General features: G+C 43.7%; 1 protein-coding gene across 2 annotated transcripts in view; it reads left to right on the forward strand.

Annotated features, from left to right (window-relative positions):
• Window positions 1–292: 292 nt before the first annotated feature.
• The window catches only part of CRHBP (corticotropin releasing hormone binding protein), a 31406-nt gene continuing 9795 nt past the window's right edge, over window positions 293–21903 (forward strand). The window contains exons 1-7 of one of the 2 annotated variants that reach the window (XM_049649680.1): window positions 293–724; window positions 1102–1195; window positions 1477–1634; window positions 3001–3211; window positions 5566–5714; window positions 9700–9817; window positions 18148–18228. In XM_049649680.1, coding sequence (XP_049505637.1) covers window positions 644–724; window positions 1102–1195; window positions 1477–1634; window positions 3001–3211; window positions 5566–5714; window positions 9700–9817; window positions 18148–18212 — 876 coding nt within the window. In that variant the 5' untranslated portion in view covers window positions 293–643 and the 3' untranslated portion in view covers window positions 18213–18228. Of the gene's footprint in view, window positions 725–1101; window positions 1196–1476; window positions 1635–3000; window positions 3212–5565; window positions 5715–9699; window positions 9818–12715; window positions 13483–18147; window positions 18229–21903 lie in introns of those variants that run through there. The other variant, XM_049649678.1, reaches the window with a different exon arrangement.

Raw genomic sequence — 21903 nt, forward strand, 5'->3', positions numbered from 1 at the left:
CATTGTTGCCATATTCTGCAGAATCAGACTTCGGCTTCTGTTCAGCTCTCTTTGGAGCTAAAAACTCCTCAAGTTCCTTCCTGAGAGACAAGAGCATTTGCACAAACACTATAATCTCTGACGATTTCCAGCATGGTTCCATCAAGGTTCTGTGACAAGCCTGCACGATAAGATTATATCTGTTTGGGTATTTTATGTATGTGTGTAATCTTGTCACTTGGCTTTGCAACACTGAAAATTCCCTAAATATCCACAGGAAACGATAATTCAGCATTTGGCAGGTCAAGCCAAACGCCTTCACTTATTTTCTATCCTTACCTCCTTCTTTGTCCCACAGTTTAGTTCAATAAGTTTTAAATGCCTACAATCATTCTTGGTGAATAACGCTGGACCACTCTGAGAATTTGTGGCTGAGAGCTGGACCCTCGTCATCAGCACGCACTTTGTCACTGAGACAGGGTAACCCATGGTTACTGAGCTCAGATCAGTTAAGGGGCAGAGAGCCTCCCCTCCTCACTGCTCTATAAAAGAGACCCAGCAAAGGGACCCTACCAGCTTCTAGCTCTCAGCCTGGGCGTAGTTTTGGGAAGCAAAGCCTGAGACCTCCAGAGCCCAGCCGACCAGCTGCAGAGGCAAGACCAGCATGTCGCCTTCCTTCAAACTTCAGTGTCACTTCATTCTCATCTTCTTGATGGCTCTAAGAGGGGAGAGCCGGTACCTAGAGGTGAGCGATCTCCGGACTGAGCCGTCACATCTTCCGTGTGTGTGTGTGTGTGTGTGTGTGTGTGTGTGTGTGTGTGTGTCTCCAGCCTTGGGGGTGGGTCTGCTGCCTCAGCTCTCAGCCCGTGTTGGGCTTAGCCCTTTCTTCCCTATCTTCTGCTCCCTCTTTCTCCTGGTCTTCCTCGCCACTACGTCCTTCCCTTGGCCCCTGGGGACACCCTGGTCTGAGGGAAAGGGTCTGAGACCTCTTCTGCTCCGGACGCGGGAGACCTGGATCCCTTCACTTTATTCTCTTGGCTGCGGGGCAGGGAGAGTGCCCCGCTGCGGGTCCCCTTTCCCGCAGTCTTGAACTCGTTCGGACTGACGCGTTTTCCTCGCCAGCTGCGGGAAGCTGAGGACCACGACCCTCTCCGGTTCCTGGGCGCCAACCTGAAGCGGGAGCTGGCGGGGGAGCCGCTGTACCGCCGCGCGCTGCGTGAGTCGGGGTGTCGGCGCGCATCCGGGGGCAGCGGGGAGGTGACGAGGCCGGGCTCCGCACCCGCTCACGGGGCCCCGGGCACCGCCGGGAAGGGGCTGGCCTGGCCGGCTGGGGGCGCGATCCCCGTGCTCAGGGGCCCGCCAGGGGCGGGTGACGCGTTCCGCGTGGGGACCGGGCGCCGCGGACCCGGGAACGGGGGCCCGCGGGGAGGGGCTGGCCGGGGCTGAGGCGTCGGTGGCCGCAGCCCCGGCCCCCTGGCCCCACTGTCTCTCCCCCAGGGTGCCTGGACATGCTGAGCCTCCCGGGCCAGTTCACCTTCACCGCCGACCGGCCGCAGCTGCACTGCGCCGCCTTCCTCATCGGCGAGCCCGAAGAGTTCGTCACCATCCACTACGATCTGGTCTCCATCGACTGCCAGGGCGGCGACTTCCTGAAGGTGAGGCTTCCTCGCGGCGCACGCTCCCGCCGCGGGGCCCCAAGGGGGGTGAGCCGGGGCGCCGTGCCCGGCGTGGGGCTACGGCGCGTGGAGCCGGCTGGTGGCCGAGCGGGAGAGGCGCCCCCCCCCCACCCCGGACGGCCGCGGGGCGCGAACCCCGCCCGGAGCTCCGGCCGCGGTTGTTTGACTTCCCCTCCGTGCGTTCCTGGGACCCGGGCGCCCCCAAAGACTTGATTGAACTTGGCGGCGAGAAGCGCTGTGTTACACGAAAACTGATCCAGACTGGCACCGGCGCTCGGGGCCACGAGGAGGCCCAGCCCCGCTTCTGAGGCCGGCCCCTGGCTCTGGGGAGCTGTCGCAGGCTCGCGGGAGCGGTCTTGAATTCCCCGGAGGACTCGGATTGGAAGCCCTGGGGCCCGGGCCTCTGGGAGGGATGCTGAGAGCCAGTCTAGTCGGAGGCAGGTGGAAGGACAAGTCCCCCGGCCTCAGTACATGCCCCCTCCTAGTCGGTCTCCCTAAGTCTACCGGGTCAGCCTGGGACGGTTGATGGAGTTACACAGCCCCGTTAAAAGGATCATGATTAAAAACCTCCCAAGTGGAATGATTTTGGAATCTGTCAGACTCCTTTTAGAAGAGGACCAATCCGCGGAAGCACTTTGTAGCTGGTGATTTTGCCAATGTGAACCAGGCTCAACCTGTTACGTTGGAGACCTGTGGTGATTTTAACAGTAACATCAATAGACTCTGACCATTTGTCCAACAAGCTGACTTTAACAGGTGAAGGTAAAAAGCCCTAAGTGGCCTAACAGCCATTGCTGTTTGAGTGTTGAAGCAGTTCTTGGTATTTTAATATGAAATAAACGTTTCAAAGTGAGGAAAATGGGCACATATAACCATGGGCAAGTAGGTGAAGTTGCTGCTCTAGTTTAGTTTTGAGAGGTTTTGTTTATATGTCAACGAGGAGAAGGAAGAGACCAAGTGAAACCCAAATTATGCTTGTGTGGAATTCTTCTGAAGATGGGATGTGTGGAAAATATGACCAAGATAAAAATGTATATTGGCTGTAGTTTCAGGTACCAAAGAGGCTGGAATTATAAAACAGAGTATAATAAAGTTTACTTGCTTTGGATACTTTAAGGTTTATGGAGGAAAAAAACCCAATCATTAATTAACAATAATACTTGCAGACAACCTTCACGGTCAAAAAATATATAGATGGAAAGCAAGTGGGCAGGGAAGTACAGGTTGTCACTTGCTCACAGACGGATATAGGACAGAAGGTGCATCGCTAGGTAAGATTTCAACACACCTGTGACTTCAGGAGTTGGTGGAAATGATCATCTCTGTGTGTGTTTTTTGTTGGAAGGTATTTGATGGTTGGATTCTCAAGGGGGAGAAGTTCCCCAGTTCCCAGGATCATCCTCTCCCCACAACTGAGCGGTACATAGATTTCTGTGACAGTGGTCTTAGCCGAAGGAGCATCAGATCCTCCCAGAATGTGGCCATGATCTTCTTCCGGGTTCGTCAACCAGGAAACGGATTTACAGTAACCATAAAGACAGATCCCAACCTCTTTCGTAAGTGGGCTCCCTCTCTTCTCAGTCAGTAAGGACTTGGAGGGAGGGAGTGTCAGATCCACTTTTCATAGGTAGTGTGATTGCACCAGACTTAAGAAACTTGAAGTGAGGAATGATTTGAATGGAAATTTTTTTTTTGTCATTAGAAATGACCTAAAGGATATTTCCTATTCATTGCTCTGAAAATCAATTCACAGTTTTCAACTTATTTCCTAGGCTAGGTAGGATATTAAGTTTTGGTGGGTAGAATTTTATTTTTTTCTCTTTAGTCTTATTCTAATCTGAGGCATGACAATGGATTCAGTGACAAACTGTAATTCCTCCATGTCATTCCATTAATCTTGGATAAGCTTGAGGGATCAGATCTGAAGTTGTAGTCCTAGAGATATTTAGGCAAAGGCTGAAAGACTGCATATCTGGGATGTGGTAGACAGAGTTCATGTCCTGAGCAGAGGGTTGGACCAGAGGACCTCAACAGTGCCCTCTAAGTCCACCTCTTTAACTTATTCCGTTTCTGGTGGATACAAACATAGATGCTGTATAAAACTGAACAGCCCAAGCCTAAAAGACATTATTCTAATCAAAATTAGTTCATTCATCTGCTTATTATTTTTCCCCATGAAGTGAAATATATATATATGCATCTATATATTTACAGAGTTAAATGGAGAAAAATATTTTTTTTAAAAATCAGGAAAATAAAACATCACTCATTTTTGGTTGCATACAATAGTATTAATGTTGACACTTTGTGTGGTGGAAGAATGGGGCCTTATCTGCCAAAGAATAATGTATTATATTCCAATTTTTATTTTTTAAAAAAGAGAATTTTTGAAAGAACCCCTCCCCCACCCCCGCAAGGCTATTTTGAGAGCTAGAATAATCCCAGAAAGCAACATGAAATGTTTCTCCTATATTTGTGTGGTTAGAAGTCGGAAATCTTTGGGGTGCCTGGGTGGCTCAGTCAGTTAAGCCTCCAACTCTTGATTTCAGCTCAGGTCACGATCTCATGGTTTGTGGGTTCGAGCCCTGCATTGGGCTCTGCACTGACAATGCAGAGCCTGCTTCGGATTCTCTCTCTCCCTTTCTCTCTACCGTTCCCCTACTGTTCCTCTATCGTTCTTCTATTTTTCTCAGTCTATTTTGTAACAATTTTATTATTTATTTACTTCATTATTTAAAAAAAATCATTATGATTCTGGGGCCCCTGGGTGGCTCAGTCAGTTGAGCGTCCGACTTTAGCTCAGGTCATGATCTCACAGCTTGTGAGTTTGAGCCCCACATTGGGCTCTGTGCTGACAGCTCAGAGCCTGAAGCCTGCTTTGGATTCTGTGTCTCCCTCTCTCTCTGCCCCTAACCCACTCACATTCTGTCTCTGTCTCTCTCAAATAAACATTAAAAAAATATATCATTATGGTTCCAAGTTCAATGAGTGAATGTTTCAGACAGGCAAGGTTTTAGTTCTGGCTTTACCTTTGAGCCTTTATTTCTTCTAGACTTTCAGCTGGAACTTGGACCCTAGTTAATGAAGTGTTTCTAGAACTTCCACTAGCTAGTGTTGTTTGATTAATTACTAATTTAAGTCTTGTGCTTGTTGTAAACAAGGTAACTCCCTGAGATTGAGATTGAGATTAGAAGCATTCTTTTTTTTTTTTTTTTTTTTTTAACATTTATTTATTTATTGAGAGACAGAGAGCATTAGCAGGGGAGGGGCAGAGAGAGAGGGAGTCACACATTCCAAAGCCGGCTCCAGGCTCCGAGCTGTTAGCACAGAGTCCGACACAGGGCGAACCGCGAGATGGTGACCTGAGCCGAAGTCGGATGCTTACCCGACTGAGCCACCCAGGTGCCCCAAGATTAGAAGCACTCTTGCCACCTAGAACCTTCTGACCATGTCTGCACATCACCAGTGATTTTTATCCCCCCATCACTCCACACCCCCACACCCCCGCCCCACCCACCACTCCTTCCCCATCCAGATTGCCCTTGTGATACATATTCTCTTCCAGTCCACATGGCCCTAGATCATGAATAGGAACTGAGAATAAGGATAGGATAAATTTCTTTTTTACTACATTTAAAAAATATTTATTTATTTTGAGAGAGAGAGAGAGGGAGTGGAGGAGGGGCAGAGAGAGTGATCGAGAGAGAGAGAATCCCAAGCAGGCTCCGCACTATCAGCATGAAGCCCCACATGGGCCTTGATTGCATGAACCCGTGAGATCATGACCTGAGTTGAAATCAAGAGTCAGAAATTTAGCCGACTGAGCCTCCCAGTCGCCCCGGATAGGATAAATTTCTGTAAGAACCCTGCATACCCAATAATGACAATGTGATTCTGTTTTTCCGCAAAGCCTGCAATGTCATTTCCCAGACCCCAAATGGAAGGTTTACCCTGGTAGTCCCGCACCTGCATCGAAACTGCAGCTTCTCCATAATTTATCCTGTGGTGATCAAAATATCTGATCTCACCCTGGGACACTTACATGGTTTGCAGTCAAAGGTGAGTTGCTTTCTTCCTTCCCAATCATTTACTAAGGCCACAGCTTTATCAGAGGAGGAGCAATCATACAGGGCAAACATGGACATTAGTAAATTGTGGGAGCATGCTCTTCTGTTGATTTAGCCCCACATCCGCTTTCCCTCGCCTCTTTGATGAAAGCCCCCTTCTATTTGCCTCACGCTGCTCGGTGCGTACTCATGTGCCCCTTCTGATTACTTGACTACTTTTCTTGTGATACAGGAAAGGTTTTCAATTGGGAAAGTTGTGACATGTAATTACAATTGAACTCTCTGGTACTTGCCTCTTTTACAGAAATTCTCTCCTAGCAGAACCTAGTGTGAGTCATCTACACAGCTGTTTTTCTGATTATCGGATTTTTTTTTTGACACGAAGGAAGTGTCTCATTGACAGAACTGTGTTGTGAAGGAATGCTAAGTGTAGCATAAAATACAAAATTGGATTTTTAAGTTGCAAAATACAGTAGAGTGTTGAAGATTTTGTTGCATTATGTTTAACTCAATTCATTTTGCATGAAAATATTAGCTGAGAATCTCCATCAACCTATATTCCCTTGAACTTCTGTATGGGATTTACAACTAATGCTGAGCTTGATCTTTTTTTTCTCCCCCCCACCCCTTTTTTTTTTGCACCGCTAGCTTCGTCCCTCTGGGTCGTTCTCATTTCCTTATACTTTCTTATATTTCTAGGTTAAGATAGCTCATATATTTGCTGACATCATAGACAGTCATTGTTCCTAATTAGGTAGATTCCAGTAAAAAGCAAATAAATAGGACCAGGACTGAAAATAGGTGTATATTTAATTTCCTTTAAGCCCTGAATTCATGAGCTAGTAGCTGTTTGTTGTTGTGTTGTTTTGTTTTGTTTGTTGTTGTTGTTTTTTGGGGGTTTTGTTTAGTTGAACCTTAGTGGAAGAATGATCCTTTGATAAAGACCAGAATAAGGAGATGTCTTTGGCATAGCCCTTCATCCTGATACCAATTATATGTTATTCCTGATGTATACTGTAGAAGATGGCAAGCATGATTGCAGGTTGGGAGATCTACCCTTTAGTTATTCTAGGCTGTGAGGAGTAATTTTGGTATTTTCCCTTGAAAAAATGTTAAAGTCTGCAGTGTTCTAGGCATCTATCTATTCCTTTACAAAATATTTTTTGAGCACTTTCCACGTGCAAGGCACTATCTTAGATGCTGGAAATCAGCGACGAGCAACACAGCTCCTGCTCACAGGGAACCTGCATTCTAGTGGGTTGAGCTCAGCAACAGTGCAATGCATTTGCAATAGCGGGGAGTGCCCTACAGAAAATGAAGCAGAGTGGTGTGATAGACAATGCAGTAGAGGGAGAGGCGGGAGCTCCTTGAGATAAGGTGGTCGGGAAAGGAAACTTCTGAGAAGGAGGAATTTAAAGTAAAATGTGAGTGATAGGTAAGAAGGAGCCAGCAGCCACTGGAAGGACCAGGGACAGAGGAGACGGCAGTGCAGAGGCTCAGAGGAAGAAGTGGGCTTCCAGAAATAAAAAGAAAGGTATGGGGAAGGGAGGATATTAGGCAACATCAGGGAGGCGGGCAGAGCCAGGGTGTGGTGAACCCAGCAGGTCGTATTGAGGATTTGGAGTTTATTCTAAGTGCAGTGGGAAACCACTGAAAGGGGGCAGGCAGGAAAGCAACATGATCCATTGGATTATGCTTGGTGGGATGAGGGTGGCTGGGAATTGCTGACTTCATGACCAAATTAAATTAACAAGGTCCGAGGCAGGAGGGAGAGGATTGATTACCTAAAGGCCATTCTGGCTTTGCGTGGGCTATGGGGGCCAGAGTGGTACAGGGAGTGCCCGTAGGGGCCATTGTCACAGTCTAGGCAAGAGATGATAGTGGGTTAGTCCAGGGAGGCAGAACCTCAACAGAGAAACCTAGGGGATCACTACTGAGGAGCAGGGTAGTATAGTACTTCTCATTCCTAAGAATAGCTAAGATGTTTGGGAAGAGGAGAGAGAAGTCATTGAATGTCAAGGAACGGGTGTGTCTAACTTCTATGTTTCTTTGTTTGGTTTCCCTCATTATAGCACCCACTTCTTCCCAACCCCCATACTTCCCATTTCTCTCTACGGGGCCTGCCTTTTCCCCTTCACCACTCTTGCTGAAATTTAGAACCTGAAGAACCAAGTGGAAAGTTTAGTCTTAACAGATGTTCCCCCTGGACATCCTCTACTCAAGGGAGAGGCAGTTAAGGTTTTTTTCCTTCACCTCTTATTCAGCTCTTCCTACAAGAACATAAGCCCTGTCCACAGGGGAGCTAGTTAAGCCTCTGTTTCATTCTTGGATGAAATGATGTGTAGAGCATCAAGGCATAGGACCCAGCATACAGAAAGCACTTAAAAAATGTGTGTCCCCACCTGCTTCCTTGTATTGGCCAAACAGTTGGTATTCTATTTTTTTCTACTCGGTGGTTTAGTTCTAGTTGCATCTCAATGTCTTCTGCATGTTTGAATGTGTGTTTTTATGTGTGTGTGCGCGTGTGTGTGTTTAACATTGTCTATTTGAGATGTTTTTCTGTATGTGTCAGGGTCCATGTGGCTCACTTCTGAGCATCTTGCCGCTCTGCACTAGATCTCTCAATGAGTATGCCTCAATAAAGAAGATCACAGGCGAAGCTGGCCATGTAATTGTGGGGGACAGTGCAAACTGAAAATGTGGGGGCCCTTATTTTAAAAGTATTAAGAATTTCAAGATGGTGACAGCACAGCATTAAACCAAGCAACAGGCCCTCGTATGGCTTGTCTGGCTTGTGGTCACATGCCCACAAAGGCTAGTATCCCTGACCTCAGGAGAAAGGTGGCCCAAAGTACAATGTTTGGGACTGCAAGTGGCTGCTTTATTTGTGTGGGAAGAGTGAAATGCAGGAATTTCTGTGGACAAGGCAGTGTGGATAGACAGTGTGGATAGGCAGCGTAGATAGGCAGTATGGACAAGGCAATATGGACAAAGCAGTGTGGATAGGTGGTGTGGACAGGCAGTGTGGACAAGGCAGTGTGGATAGGTAGTTTGGATAGGCAGTGTGGACAGGCAGTGTGGACAAGGCAGTGTGGATAGCCAGTGTAGACAGGCAGAGTGGACAGAGCAGTGTGGACAAGGCAATGTGGACAGGCAGTGTGGATAGGCAGTGCAGACAGGCAGCATTAACAGGCAGTGTGGACACGGCAGTATGGACAGGCAGTGTGGATAGGCAGTGTGGACAAGGCAGTGTGGACAAGGGAGTATGGACAAAGCAGTGTGGAAAGGAAGAAGGGAAGCAGAAAGTGGTTGTTACAGTGATTGTGCAAAGTCTAAGAATACATTCTGGTTTTGAGTAGCTCAAAATAAATTAGTTTTAGTCGGGAGGAGAAAGACAATGGTGACTCTAGCTACCTTAAGCCCCAAATTAGGGTTCTTTTCTTTCTTTAGCATTCTTACAACTAATCTAAATGCCTGTCAGCAGAAATGATAAGGATCATCCCAATAGCGGGAAAAGTCTTTCATAAAGAGGAGGGAAAGAGGTGAGTTGAAGGAAAAACTGTAAAGACCTATCTATTAATAGAAATTCTGACTGCATGAGTTAAGAAATTCAAATAATTCAGTATGTATGTCCAAATGATTTACAAAGCAAAGCATTTTCAGATCCAATTTCCATTCATTTTATGTGGAGTTTACAGATTCCTATTGCATCATTCCAGTCCTTGAGCTGATAAAAATTTTTTTTAATGCACACACATTTAAAGAAATGATTACTCAACTGATTTAGAAAAGCAGTTCTTGTGATTATTTTTTCTTTTCAGTATCTTTTAATTTCCAGAGTCCTGGGTGTTAAATTAAATGGCACTGCCAGGATGTCCACGGCAAATGGAGTGAATTCACCAAATTGCAGTTGGTCAAATGGTTTGACTTCCGTAACTGGTTGAAATATATCTTTCTCTGCTGCTTGTTTCTTTTAGAACCCCTCAGCAGGTTGTGGGGGAATAGGAGACTTTGTGGAGCTGTTGGGAGGAACTGGACTGGACCCTTCCAAGATGATGCCTTTGGCTGACCTCTGCTATTCCTTTCACGGCCCTGGTGAGATGTGTCTTTGATTATTACTTATGAGCCTATCAAGATTCCTTAAATAAAACCTGATACTTCCTTAAATAAAACATCCCACGTTTTTTATACATGGGAAGGCAGGTTCCACCTAGAAAGCTTCCATTTTGTACATTGAGCCAATGTGAGGATTTTACATTTGAGCATATGTATGGTTATAGTGAATGCATTATCAAAATATTGGACACTGGAAAAGAAACCTCTGAAGGAACACAGGTGCATGTTTAAGGGTGGCCCTGAGTAAGACCATGAAAAAGACAAAGCTTTTTTTGTTCCGTGCTCTTTCCACCTTCCTGAAAGTCGTTGCTTTTGTCCTCTGGATACCAAAGAGTTTACTAACTGAAAACTATAGTTCAAATAGATATGCCATCAATTAGTTATAATATAATAATATAGTAATATCCAAATAAATTTCCTAAATATATATGTATGTGTGTATTACTCGTAGCACATAAATTAAAAAGTGATATTCTGGGGCGCCTGGGTGGCTCAGTCGGTTGAGCGTCCGACTTCGGCTCAGGTCATGATCTCGCGGTCCGTGAGTTTGAGCCCCGCGTCGGGCTCTGTGCTGACAGCTCAGAGCCTGAAGCCTGTTTCAGATTCTGTGTCTCCCTCTCTCTGACCCTCCCCCCATTCATGCTCTGTCTCTCTCTGTCTCAAAAATAAACGTTAAAAAAAAAATTAAGAAAAAAAAAAGTGATATTCTTTATCAGAAATTCTCAGAACTGCTGAATGTCCCCAACTTCTAGGAGCAAAACCAGCTTCTGAAAGACTACTGCAAAAACAGAAATACATTCTAAAATCTAGAAGTGGTCATTGGGAATAAAAGACCAGGTCAGCGCACAGGATGCCCAACAGAACCAGATATTCTTTGCTAGGGATCAGTGAAGATTTTCCATTTGATTCTGCCCAGGTATGGTGAGGGTGGCTAGAAATTGCTGGTTTAGACCATCAGTACATGTGGCTTTTCTCGCCTCTTACTGTGTTCTCTGAGGCACTGGATCCTTCCATGCAGGAGGGCACCTGTGAGGAGATGCATTTGCACTAGGTAAGAAGAGTAGATTAAGGTCTAAAGACTACTCTTGCCTTAAAATGTAGGTAATTGAAGCCAGAGTAATTTTGGTACAGTTATGTCCAGTACTAAGTAAATACGATGCACATTAACAAAGGAAACAGAGCATGTTATATATATTAAAGTTTAGAGTAATATCAGAAAAAGAATGACCTTTCAAATAATTTAAAGCAAATTAAATTTGGACTCCTCACAGAAGCTTAACCTAGACTCCCTGGTGCTTATATAAAAGAAACATAGGTTTTATATTTATTATGTATCTAAATTGGCTTTTACCTCAATAAGTATCTAGCTGTTTTACTTTACTTATTGAGGCTTTTACCTCAATAAGTATCTAGCCTGTTTGAACCCAGGCACAGGCTTGTGAAGTACTTGTTATGCAATGATAATGTTCATGTTTCTCAGAATGCTATAGGCCTTATAGAGACAAAGTGGGGTTGGCGGGGGGGGAAGATGGACAAAATCAAAATAGAAAAAAACCATCGTAGGGCACATAAATCTTGCCTCAGGGACCAGCTTGACAATGGAGAAATGAAAGAAATTTTAGATAAAAATATGTGAGTTTCAATATACACTTGTTTGGTCATATCTGCACTAGAAGATAGACATAAACGTTGCCAGATGCTTATACAAATAATAATAAGATTGGATTGAAGAGAAGTAAGGATATAAAAAGCCATTCCATGTAAGAAGCACAGAAAAAAATGAGACTGAAAAGGTGCAGGTAAATAATAGAACAAACACAAGTATATTCGTATGTATCTAAACTATGCAAATTATTTTTGTTTATATGTAAAATAGAGGTATTATCTAGGCTCAGAAAATAATTAGCAGGTGATTTTTTTTAGTCTATGTAATGTTCATCGGTGCACTGTGTCCTCTAGTCATGTCCACTAACTGCCACTTGCATCCTCAGAACTATGACAACCAAAAACTACACCTGCAAATTCCCAACCTGTCCCTAGAGGGCGGTACTGCCCCTGCTGAGAACACTAAGCTAGAGCAGAGGTGCATGGTAGACAGATTGCCTTCACTGCATTTACCACAGAAGCCTCGAAGGTAGGAGAATGTGAAAAATGCAAAGAGACGTCTTATTGCCTCTGTTAAATAACAAAAATTCAACTGAGTAGATTTGAAAGATCTCATTGGCTTTACGAAATAATTCATGAATCGGGGAGCATTCCTTCTAGCAAGTAGAGGGGTCCCCAAGGCATTGTACAAAATGGAAGGTTTTTATAGAAGGGTAGGACAAGAAATTTGGCAAGAGAAAAGGATTGTTCCAGGCAGGTCACTTTCCCTGAAGGGGAAAAGCAAGGTGTCTTATCCTGCAGATTACCTCATCTTCCTTGGGGGGGGGGGGGGGGGAAGGAGAGGGCCCCTGTGGCAGATTCCTTGATGTTGATGGAAAAATTCCTGACTGACTGGTTAAGGCTATTTTTCTAGGGGAGGTTGAAATTACAATTAAATTAGGTATTCAGCCCCAGTTTGGGACCTTGGTCTCAGGGATGCCATTTTAGGCCTGCGATTTTCTTTTTAACTCCTCTTTCCAACCAGTTTTATTTGGCTAACAGTGTTTTTGCCCATGAGGAGAACTGAGTTCAATTTCAGCATCCTACAATTAACTATATATTATACTAACAACGAAAACAAAACGTTTCACCTGATGGCAGGTGCATGGTTTAAGTATGTGAGAGGAAGATGCATCCCCTTGCTTTCTTTGTGTTTAAATGATCTTATCGACAGGAATGGTTTATGTGGTTTCTAACCTGCAGGGAACCTTTTGCTTTTTCCATGAATTATAGCCCAGATGAAAATTGGCTGTGACAACACGGTGGTGCGCATGGTCTCCAGCGGAAAGCATGTAAATCGTGTGACTTTTGAGTACCGCCAGCTGGAACCATACGAACTGGAAAACCCAAATGGAAACAGTATCCAAGAAATCTGTTTGTCTACTCTTTGAATAACCAACCCCATGATTTACATGCTGCTAGCTAAGTGAGTTTTTCATGGCTGTTATATATGATTTTGATGACCAGCAAGGTAAGAGCCTTTCGAATCAGTCAGTATTCCCAGGCTTGGACACACATTACACATACACACACACATATGTAGACACACATGGGCGTGCAAGCGTGCATTTATTTTTGTACCTTGCTTCTTTTTCATTTGTAATGTATAGATGACCACATGGCAGCAGATAAACTCTCCTTTGCCTTTGGTAGGAAAACAGTTTTCTATAATTCTTTGGTATGCTACAAACCTGCCCCGATAAGACAAGTGCAGAGCAATGGGCACTAAAAAATTGTATCTCAAGGGAAAATACGACAAAGAAATTAAAATGGCGGTGTTTAGATTTGTCTTAAAACAGAAAACAATTAAATGTCTGTATACCAAAGTAGTTGTATCTGTGTATTTTCTGTATATTATTCTGTTTACAGTAGATAGTAGTCGTAGCTGTTGTTTATTGATTTGTAATGTCTTGTTGCTAACAAAACTCTGGAGCATGGAAAAAAATTTTCCATCCACAAATACAAACATGAATAAATACATCAGAATGTTGGCGCCTTGACATTGTGCTTTGTTTTCCTGAGTAGTCCCCTCCCTTATTACCATCAGAAAATAGCGTTCTTGTGTGATGCAGAACCAAACGCTGAGCTAAATCATGTTACGCGTCTTCATGCTGGTAGAACTGTGGGCCTCTACAGCAGAATGATTTAGAGCAGAAGGCAGAACTGCATTGTTTGCACAAACAACGCTAACTGGTCCTCGTAGGGAAGCAGGATGCAGAAACCCCTTTCTACTGTCCAAGAAGACTGAGAATACATGTTTTTGTCACAATGGGGTATACTTCTTTTTTTTTAATTTTTTTTATTAGTTTTCTTTATTTTTGAGAGGCAGAGAGAGACATAGAGCATGTGGGGGAGGGGCAGAGAGAGAGAGAGAGAGAGACAGAATCAGAAGCAGGGTTCAGGCTCTGAGCTGTCAGCACAGAGTCCAATGTGGGGCCTGAACTCAACGAACCGTGAGATCATGACCTGAGCCGAAGTTGGATGCTCAACCGGCTGAGCCATCCAGGTGCCTGCCAATGAGGTATACTTCTTAACAAGGACAGCAAGGGCCTTACAGCTCTCATAGATGTTTGCAGAAATCTGAGGCCTTCTTTGGTACCGACGGCAATTTACTGTTGACTTAAGACTTGTCCATGTTTGGCTAGGGACTAAGCATGTGGCCTGTAAAAGACAGGATGGGGCCAAAACTGAGGTCCTGAGCAAGAAAGGAAATACTCCTAAGTGAACTCTTTACTTTGAATTAATGGATAGAAGCTGCAAACAATACCATAATTAATGGCCTGATTATGATTCCCAAAACATATATTCTGAAATTTTTTTTAATTTTTTTTTAATGTTTATTTATTTTTGAGACAGAGAGAGACAGAGCATGAATGGGGGAGGGTCAGAGAGAGGGAGACACAGAATCTGAAACAGGCTCTAGGCTCAGCTGGCAGCACAGAGCCCGACGCGGGGCTCGAACTCACAGACCGCGAGATCATGACCTGAGCCGAAGTCGGACGCTTAACCGACTGAGCCACCCAGGTGCCCCCAATTTTTTTAATGTTTATTTATTTTTGAGAGAGAGAGAGAGAGAGAGAGAGAGAGACAGCGCGTGAGTGGGGGAGGAGCAGAGAGAGAGGGAGATAAAGAATCTGAAGCAGGCTCCAGGCCCCAAGCTGTCAGCACAGAGCTCAACTTGGGGCTCAAACTCTTGAACTGTGAGATCATGACCTGAGCTGAAGTCAGACACTTAACCGACTGAGCCACCCAGGCGCCCCCTGAAATATCTTTAATATAAAGGTCATTTTGTAATGAAATGTACTGGAATCCCATACACTGGGCTTGTTCACAAAATTTGAAAACCAAGCAGAAAGAAAACTACTGAATGAGGGTGCTAAAAACACCTAGGATTTAGCACAAATTTTGGCTCAGTAGATATTTTGGAATGAGTGAATACTTGAGCAAATGAATGAATTAATGCCCGAATTGATAAATGAGTGGATGGATGAATAAATGGTAGGAGAAAGAGTGGCATGAGTGAATAAGTGCCTGAATGGATACAGTTCCTGGCTAGTTATATAACAAGACATCAGATTCCTTATTTCATAGACAATAAATTCTATGAAGTTGAACCCTTTTCTTTTTCATGGTTCCTTTAGCAACATAAGAATGAATGTAGTCACATCACTGCTTACAGTTTCTGGCTTTTAATTCTTACAATCCCCTTACGCTGAGTACAGAAAATGGTCTGAGGTAAGGAGGCAAGTATTTTACATGGAACTTTGGACAACCTGCTTTTATTCCTCAGGGACAGTTTTCAAGCTACTCAACCTCACTGCCCTAAAATGGGTGGACTGTGTGTGGCCCTTCTAACCCTGACAATCTGCATTCATTCATTCGTGGCATATTTTACTTCCAAGCTTATCACTGTGACAGAGCACACATTTTTTGAGAGGACAGCCCCTCCAGTGAACTGCCCAAGACGTTCTTTGGATATCCATGACTTAGTCTGCATTCCAAAAGGATGGGGCAGTTTTCTGGAAACAAAATGGTAGGTGAAATCTCTGGGAGAGAGTTACATGGTGTGTCCTCACTGGCACCTTCACTAAGTGAGTAAATGTTATCTGAAATTCTGGCCAAATTTGATGATCTAGGAAAGGCAGTATGCACAGTGGTTGAGGTTGTTGACTCTGGAGCCAGACTTCTTAGAATCCCAGCTCTGCCACTTACTTGAGCAAGTTACATATAAGTCTCACTGCTCAGTTATCTTTTTATTTTTTTAATGTTTATTTATTTTTGAGAAAGAGAGAGAGAGAGAGAGAGAGAGAGAGAGAACGAGCGGGAGAGGGACAGACAGGGAGGAGGACACAGAATTCGAAGCAGGATCCAGGCTCTGACCTGTCAGCACAGAGCCCGACATGGGGCTCGAACCCACAAACTGTGAGATCACGACCTTAGTCAAAGTCAGACACTTAACTGACTGAGCCACCCAAGCGCCCCTCACTGCTCAGTTTTTAATCTGTAAAATTGGGGTAATAAAGGTACCTCCTTCCAACAAACATTTTTGTAAAGATTAAGTGGCTAAATGTATTTAAAGCCCAAGAACTAGGTCTTACACATGTTAGCTGCTACTTTTGTTATTTATTACTTCTAAGCAAATATGCCACCCTGGGTCCTCTATACTCTAAGAGAGGTATTGGCTCTGTTCTCTGAAGGGTTTGTGCTGATTCATTGCCCTTTTTCATCCCAAAACATTTGTGAGGAAACTAGGTTTAATTTGGGTTATTGTCTGTGACTGGGAAGCTGAGTATAAAGTTTCTGGTAACATTTGAGGGTGGATCATGTCAGGCCTTAACAGGTTCCCATGTGTTTCTCCTTATAGTTGACTCCTGTCTGTAGGTTCTGGTCATGAAGGAGTCACCTCACAAATAATCTGTCTTGACTCTACCTTTGTGCACAGCCCTCATCTCTGTGGTGTAATCTTCCTGCTCTTGGTTATCTCACTCTAGGTCTTGCCAGAACCTCCTCTTAGCCTCCCCTCCTAGCCCTACCTCTTCCCCGATACTAATTAGGTGACTCAGGCTCTGATACTGATCACTGAATTCCCAAATTCCTCTTGCCTCCATGCTTGACATTCTGAGCATTTGTTCTCCTAAGTTTTACTTCCACTGAGCCTGTCCTATCCTCTGGACACTTTTCTACCTCCTGCCTTTTTTGCCTACTGTTGTTGGGATACATTGGTCACCAATGACAATGGACTTTCAACCAGTATCTAAAGCAGCATATCTTCTTCACCTCCAACCTCTTCCTGGTACTGTTGCTTCATTTAAGAGAGGGCAGAAATGCTATGTGTTCACCAAAACTCACCACAAGTTTCTTCTACCCCCAAAGTATACAGTTAGGCCATATTTCCCAGTCTCCCTTATAGTTAGGTTTGGTCATGGGGCTGAATTTTGCTTGAAGGAATGTGGGTAAAAATGATGTCCAATCCTCATGAGATCCTCTATACCCTCTCTCTCCTCTGCTACCTCCTGGCAAGATAGCAAGATTCTAACAGAGGGATCCAAGACTATACAAGAAGACAGAGCCATAGGATGCAAGGACCCCGGATTTCTGAGTGACCACATGGAAGGCTGCCTATGGACCAGGAATTGGACTTGGTGTGAATGAGAAGTTAATTTTTGTTAAGTTACTGAGATGATGATGATGATGACGATGATGATGATTTGGGTATAGCATTGAGCGTTCCCATAGTTCACACAAGGGGCTTGCCTCAATGTAACTCTCAGCTCTTCTCTAATTTTCCTGTCAGATTTTGTTGCAACTCTCCAGACAGACCTGATCTCATTGTCTTCCAGAGAAAAATACCTTGAATGCACATCCTTGATCTCATAAACACCAACATTTAACTGAAACGTATCTAACTGTATCTAACTTTTCCATACTCCTTAAAGAATCTTCTAAGAACACTGATTCTCAGATTTGAAAATTGGAAAATTTGACAGAAACTACAGAACTTTTCCTAGGGAAAAAAGCCCAATAGACATAAGAACACACCTAAATTTCTGAGAATTTACGGGACCCTGAAGCCCATCCAAAGTTTCAGGATAAGAAAGAATCCCTGCTTCAAGAGTAAATAATGCCTAAAAGTAATTTCTAAACCAGTCTTCTCAAACCGGACTGCCCTGTCTTCAATATAAGTTAAAAAAATTCATTGGTTAATCCAGGTGCAAAATAAGTCCATAATGGCACCTTAATGTTTCTGCTTTTATACTTAACTTTCTAATTTTTTTAAATGTTTGTTCATTTTTGAGAGAGAGAGAGAGAGAGAGAGAGAGAGTGTGTGTGTGTGAGCAGGGGCAGGGCAGAGAGAGGGGAAGACACAGAATCCAAAGCAGTCTCCAGGCTCCGAGCTGCCACCACAGAGCCTGACTTTGTGCTCAAACCCACCGACCATGAAATCATGACCTGAGGCCAATTCGGATGCTTAACCGACTGAGCCACCCAGGCGCCCCTGTATTTGACTTTCTAATTTTGCCTTTTACTACATGAGTTTTTATGCCCTCTACGTGTTTTTTTCTCAGGGAGGAAATACATTTGACACAGGACAATTTTTTGTAACAAAGATTGTTCCAGGGTCTTTTCTCTCAACTTCAATTTTTCTTTTCTTGCTGTTTTAATAGGTGGGCGGTGTTGCCAGAGTTTGCCTGCAAAGTGGAATCTTTGTGAAAGAAAAATAAAGATTTGATGGACAAGATTTATTGGTAAGCAGTTTGTGTGCTTAACACCTGATAGAGAATTGTGGCTAGGAGCGCCTGTTATAAGATAATCACATGAAATTATATCTGAATACACTCTTATCTGTTCAGTGTAGTATTTCAGAAGAGAGATATGCCTTTGTATGTTCAAATAAGCAGATTGAATGGCTTCCGTTCTAATGGGTCATTTGTAATGATTACCACCCATTTATCTCTTTGCATTGAAATGTTTTTTCTTTGTGTGCTAAGACAAACAATGCAGAAGCAGAGAGGCAAAAGAGGAAATACCAGTAAGAGAAAGAAGGCTTGATTTGAGCGTTTGAAAACATCATGAAAACCGAGGTCTCCAGATTGGACTCTGAGCTTTGTTTTTAGTAGCAACAGTGTATTCAATGCCTCTGCAGCTGAAAAAAATTGAAAATGAGAAGCGTTTTGTGCTGTAAGGGGAAGACATAAAGTCACTACTAGGACATACAGCTGGATAGGCTAGAGAGAACCTCCATCTTTGTAATTAGATGGGTTATTAGATACAGGGCTTTTGTAGTAAGAAAATGGACCCCTCTCTGCTGACTTCCCTCCCCTCTCCAGGTTTATAAAGTTTAAGAAAGTGTGTCCTATGTTATAAATGGTTCGGATGTAATCAAGCGGGCTAAAGCACAAGCCCATATGATGGCTAACTATGTGGTATGATTGGAGGGACAGCAAAAGACACGCTTTACTGAGAATATCACCAAAATTTGTACCCTTAAGATCCTTCTCCTTCTGTTCTTTAGGATGTGTTTTTAATTAAGCAAGTAATTCATGAGTTCTTTATTTCTTCAAAAGATTCAAACCATGTAGAGGTAATTAATGACATAACTTAAAATTAGTAATGAATTTTACCGTGTAAGGTATTACTAAGCATTATATCATGACATAGAATTGGCAGGTAAGCTCTGAATAAAGGAGAGTGTGTGGGTGGGATTAAGAGTGTGAGATGCTGAGAGAAGGGGAAGGACTCAGATGGACGCCCCACTAAGGCTCTCGGGGAAAGCCAGCAAGGAACTGATGACACCACTAGCTGACTGAGAGTCTGTAGAGGGAAGCAAAAGAGAGCTTGCTGGGGAGTTGGGGGTGTTGTCAAAGACAAATTTAGTACACTTCCTTAGATTTACCTAGGACCAGCTTGGAGTGCAATCTTGCCTCTGTAGAACGGTTGGACCAGAGACACAGCTTTAGAAACAAGTTCTAGTCTTAGGAGTGCAGGCATTGGAATGGGGAGTGGGGGAAAGGAAGCCAGACTTAAGAACCAGACCTGAGGCTGAGTTCTAATTCAACCACTAATCACCCACAGGCCCTCGAGCAAGTCAATTTCCCTCTCCTAGCATCAGCTTCCTCACATGCAAAGTACAAACAGGAGCACCTACCTCTTTCATGAGATCGCTTCCCTAAGTGTCAAATAGCGTTCTAGGCCCATGGCTGACACCATGAGTGCACCTTTCCCCGAAAAGTTGTTTATGAATTAAGGCTTTGGTAATATGATTTCATCTCACGTGCTATAAGCAAGTGTGCTATTTAAAGGAAATAAGAGGTGGGTCTTTTAAGCGATGAGAATTTATATGGTAAAAAGAAAATAGCTGATTGTTTTTGTAACATTAAATTGTTATATACATTTTTTTTTCTTAGAATGGCCTTCCTAGCATGCCTGGGTGGCTCAGTCAGTTCAGCATCTGACCTTTGCTTTTGGCTCATGATTTCACAGTTGTGAAATCAAGCCCCTGCATCACCCTGCCCCACACCCACTGTGGAGCCTGCTTAAGATTCTCTTTCCCTCTCCCTCTGTCCCTCCGCTGCTTATGGGCTCACTCTCCGTCTCTCTCTCTCTCTCTCTCTCTCTCTCTCTCTCTCTCTCTGAAGAAAAGGGGGATACCTGGGTGCCTCCATCAATTAAGCGACCGACTCTTCTTATCAGCTTAGGTCATGATATCTCAGTGAGATGGAACCCCGCACTGGGTTCTGTGCTGGCAGCACAGAGCCTGCTTAGGATTTTCCCTCTCCCTCTCTGCCTGCCTCCCCCCCAACTTGTGTGCATGTTTGCTCACATGTGCACACACTCACTCTCTCTGTCAAAATAAATGACATTAAAAAAAAAAAAGAATGGCTTTCCTGCTACAGTATTTACTCATCAATTTATTTAAATGGGATAGTTCATTTGCAGGGTTCATAAAGTTTGCCATCTGCTCAGTGAAAGCCAATCTCCCCCCCCCCCCCCCCCCCCCTCTCCTGTCCTTACTTATTAATAGGAGTCTCTCCAATTCTTCCCTCTCTTGGCCTTCCTAGTGAAAAACAACTTGGTTACATTGAGTGCCCCTTAAGGGACACGGAGATGTCAACACCAGGGTAAAGGTAGGAAGGGGTGAGGCAGAGTATCCCTTTCTATGAGGCTATAGGCTTAGAAACAAAACAAAGAAACAAAAAAACCTCTCTAAGATGGACAAGCATTAAGAAAATGTTTGGCTTTGTTATTAATTTTAAGTAATAACAAAAGCTAATATTTATATAATACTTAATATGTACTTTGCACCCTTCTACAAACTTCCAATGAGTTAGAACATTTGAACCTATCTCCATTTTTGGATGGAGAAACTGAAGCAGAAAGAAATAAAAGTAAGTGGCCTCAAATCACATAGAAAGCAATAAAGTCAGAATTCAGATTCTGATGATCTGACATCAAAGCTTGACGACCATATTACTGCACCACTGTGCTCGAAACTGTTACTAGAACAAAGTATGGAGGCACCTGGGTGGCTCAGTCGGTTATGCGTCTGACTTCAGCTCTGGTCATGATCTCATGGTTCATGAGTTAGTGCCCCATGTGGAACTCTGTCCCCGCAGAGCCCACTTAGGATCCTCTATCCCCCTCTTCCTGTCCCTCCCCCACAGGCTCACATACTCTCTCGCCAAAATAAAAAAATAAATAAATAAACATTAAATTAAAAAAAAAAAAGAACAAAGTCTGAGACACTGCTTTCACAGACAGTTTCTGCCCACATAGCAGTGACTTGGAAAGCTTTCTGGTCCTTATTCCTTTATTGAAACACAGCGTTCAAAGTGATTTGAGGGTATTTGTCTGAAGATATTATAACCAATTAGTCCCAATTCCAATTCTCAGAGTAGCCAAATGGAAAAGCTAATATTTTGTGTCAACTTGGCTAGGTCATGGTACTCTGATATCCGATCAAATACTTGTCAGGATGTAGCTGTGAAGGTATTTATTATATGAGATGAACAGACTTTGAGTAAAGCAGACAACTCTCCATACTGTGGTGGGCATTGTCAAATCAGTTGAAGGTCCTAAGAGAAATAAGCTGGAGGTCCTCTGAGGAAGAGGGAACCTGTTGGTTCTGTTCTTCTGGAGAATGCCAACACACTAAATACTACTAACTTTTTTCTCTTAAAAATTTTCTCTTGTACTCAAGCCATGATGTGCTGTAAGCAAAGCTGTTGCCAAATCACTGTTTGTCAATGAAGGGTCCGAAGTAATTATGTCTTTTCTTTCTCCACATAGTCCCATGTGACTGGCCAGTCACAATCAAACTGACTTTCAAATACAGGAGCACAAAAGGGCAAAGGAATAGATGCCAACAGATTCATTAGCACCTTTCCCATATCACCCCGGTCTACTTACTTGAGAGGCAGATG

This window comes from Panthera uncia, assembly GCF_023721935.1.
Source record: "Panthera uncia isolate 11264 chromosome A1 unlocalized genomic scaffold, Puncia_PCG_1.0 HiC_scaffold_17, whole genome shotgun sequence".
NCBI lineage: Eukaryota > Metazoa > Chordata > Mammalia > Carnivora > Felidae > Panthera > Panthera uncia.